This window comes from Hevea brasiliensis, chromosome 5, assembly GCF_030052815.1.
Source record: "Hevea brasiliensis isolate MT/VB/25A 57/8 chromosome 5, ASM3005281v1, whole genome shotgun sequence".
Lineage (NCBI taxonomy): Eukaryota > Viridiplantae > Streptophyta > Magnoliopsida > Malpighiales > Euphorbiaceae > Hevea > Hevea brasiliensis.
In genome coordinates, this window is record NC_079497.1 from 14,328,358 (window position 1) to 14,331,159 (window position 2,802).

Sequence of the window (2,802 nt, forward strand, 5' to 3'; positions counted from 1 at the left end):
TAAATTTTTTATACGATTCATTAATCGTGTCATATTCATATCAATCATAATCGTAATCGTATCATATATTGACATGATACAAACAAGATTTGTCAACCTGAATTGTCACCCTTATTTAAGATATTATAATAATAATAACTAATTTAAAAATTAAATTATTCAATTTGATTTTATTCAATTTTTATTTAGAAAATCAAATTAAACTAAATAAATTGATTTTTGAAAATTAAAAATCGTATAAACTGAATTAATGGAAATTAAATCAGGTGGATTATATTGTCAATTTGAACTCAGTGAAGGCTGTAGTATTCAAAATATTTAGCGTACTAAAAAATATTGAATTCCTTTATATTTATGTGGCAATTAGTTTTCACATTTTTTTATGTTTTTTATATATTTTTATTGTACGGCACCTACTCCCTTGCCCACCAAGGAGGCTAATGCCCTTATCTCTCTCTCTCTCTCTCTCTCGGCTTCTCTGATTCTGCTTTGGAGGTAGGTCCACAGTTTAGATGGGCTTTCTCCCAAATATTGATTCAGACGACCTTTTATGTTATATTTTTCAGCAACTTAGGCCTGGAAAGCAGTTAATTATACAACAAAATTAATGTACAATGTGAATCCGATATGATTTTATTATAATAAAAAATTATAATAAAATTATATGATTTTTATTATAATTAAAAATTATAATAAAATTGATGTATAAATATTAATTTCACCAGATAAAAAAAATAACATTTTCCTGATGTGTTTTGTCATTCTTATCCTCACGGCTATTCTAGAGCCTGATTCTGTTGTAATTCACAAACTTACCAGTACCAGTTATCATTTGACTGTTTGATTAAAACCTACCTTCGTTTTTTTAAAAACAATTGACTGTTTGGTTTGATTTTTCACTTTTCAATGAAGAATCGAATTATGCGTGCGAATCTAACTCAAACACTTTTCTCTCATTTATGTTTTCTTTTCCAACTTGAGAAATCATTTCAAAAATGAGAACCAATCCTTGCCCATAATTTGGCAGGATTAGCTTGTTCATACTCAGACATTTGCAACCCAATATGTACAATTAATTACTTAGTTCATAGATCAAAACAAGGGGGCCATTGAGTAGCTTTTCATTCTTTTTGGATAACGTACAACATTTTTTCAAGGGATCCAAATGTTAGTTGAAGCATTTTCTTGTCTACTAGTAATTATTCTTCTTTCTATTCTCCTTGCCTTTTAATGGGTGTACATTATATGCATATATCCACCATAGAGATACAGGAAGCTGCCAAGCAACTTCGTGCCACATAATACGTATCCCTGTAAATATCTCTTTATAATCTGCCAGGCTACGATTCCTTCCCCGTAAAGTGTTTCTCCTGCCTGAATTTGTAACGCCAAAACTAAAAAATTTTTTAAATTTTTTTATTGGATAAATTAACATAGAGGTTCATTTATGCTCAATTAAAATTTCAATTTTTTCTACTCACGGCGCCTTTGTTAATTGAAAAGCCATATTATATTAGATTTGTGCAGAAATTGCCATGCGACCATCTCAAGGTAAGACAGCACAGTTGTACGAAAAATTACTAAATGAACACGTGGACGGTTCAGATGCGATCTACCGACACCCAACCCCAAGGGGCGTAGAAAGCGCGCACTTTCTCTGTCTATTCTCATCCCTTGTTTTCAAATATTTGCATAGAGAGGAATTTTCTCTTTAAAACTTTGAAAAAACAAACCAAAGACTAAACACAAATTCCTTCTGTTTTAAAGCTTATACGCAACACGCCCCCGTAAAAAGAGAGAGAGAGAGAGAGAGAGAGAGAGAGAATGCCAGGCGATAGGAAGATAGGTGTAGCCATGGACTTCTCGGCGAGCAGCAAGAAGGCTCTCAAATGGGCTATCGATAACCTGGCAGATAAAGGGGACACTCTTTTTATCATCCATGTCAATCCCAACTCCCTTGACGAGTCTCGTAATCAACTCTGGGCCAAGTCTGGTTCTCGTAAGTAGCCGTAGAAGTTGATTATTCGTGATCTGTACTAGTTCTTTTTTGATCTGATCTGATTTTATTTGTTGCTTTTTGCAGCTCTCATTCCTCTGGCTCAGTTCAGAGAGCCTGAGATTATGAAAAGTTACGATGTGCAGATCGATATAGAAGTTCTTGATATGCTCGACACTATTTCAAGACAGAAAGATGTACTTAACTTCTCTGTGTGTTTGTACAGATTAATTTGTCTCTGACCCTTATTACAAAAAACATCAGTTTTATAGATTTGTCTGAAAATATGATTTCGATTTTAGGTGAAGGTTATTACAAAACTGTACTGGGGAGGAGACGCGAGAGAGAAGCTCCTTGATGCAATCGAAGATCTGAAGCTGGACTCTCTGGTCATGGGAAGCAGAGGACTTGGCACTGTCCGAAGGTATCAAATTCATTCTCATTGTATCAAATAAGTTGAATAATTTTAACAAAAAATATGTGAATAATTCGTTGATCTAACTTAATAATGGTGTTTTGCATTGCGAGTGAAATCAGGATACTTCTGGGAAGTGTGAGCACATATGTGATGACCCATGCTTCTTGCCCAGTGACCATTGTGAAGGATAATTGATGAATGGCCATGTTAATTCTGTGTTGGGCTCTGTGCTGTTTGGTTGATGATGGCGATGGATGATCATGGCTTTGTGTTTTTTTGTTTAATTGCTTGTTTTATATATTTTGAACTATTTAAAAGTAAGGTATTTGGCAGCGGCCGCGGCGGTCCGGTTTTCATTTAATAAAAATTCAGTCAGGTTTCATGTTTT

The 2,802-nt window shown here is 34.0% G+C and overlaps 1 protein-coding gene across 1 annotated transcript; it reads left to right on the forward strand.

Moving 5' to 3' along the window:
- Positions 1–1,691: 1,691 nt before the first annotated feature.
- Positions 1,692–2,802, forward strand: LOC110648995 (universal stress protein PHOS32). Its single transcript, XM_021803390.2, has 4 exons — positions 1,692–1,999; positions 2,084–2,193; positions 2,299–2,420; positions 2,534–2,802. Exons 1-4 carry the CDS (start codon positions 1,825–1,827, stop codon positions 2,607–2,609), a joined length of 483 nt encoding a protein of 160 aa, XP_021659082.1. The 5' UTR covers positions 1,692–1,824; the 3' UTR covers positions 2,610–2,802.

What these genes read in the sequence shown, in the direction of transcription:
- LOC110648995 (XM_021803390.2), top strand. Translation starts at nt 1,825, where the DNA reads ATGCCAGGCGATAGGAAGATAGGTGTAGCCATGGACTTCTCGGCGAGC. An exon ending in CTGGGCCAAGTCTGGTTCTC is followed by an intron (nt 2,000 to 2,083) that starts GTAAGTAGCCGT and finishes TGCTTTTTGCAG; the next exon opens with CTCTCATTCCTCTGGCTCAG. An exon ending in CTATTTCAAGACAGAAAGAT is followed by an intron (nt 2,194 to 2,298) that starts GTACTTAACTTC and finishes TTTCGATTTTAG; the next exon opens with GTGAAGGTTATTACAAAACT.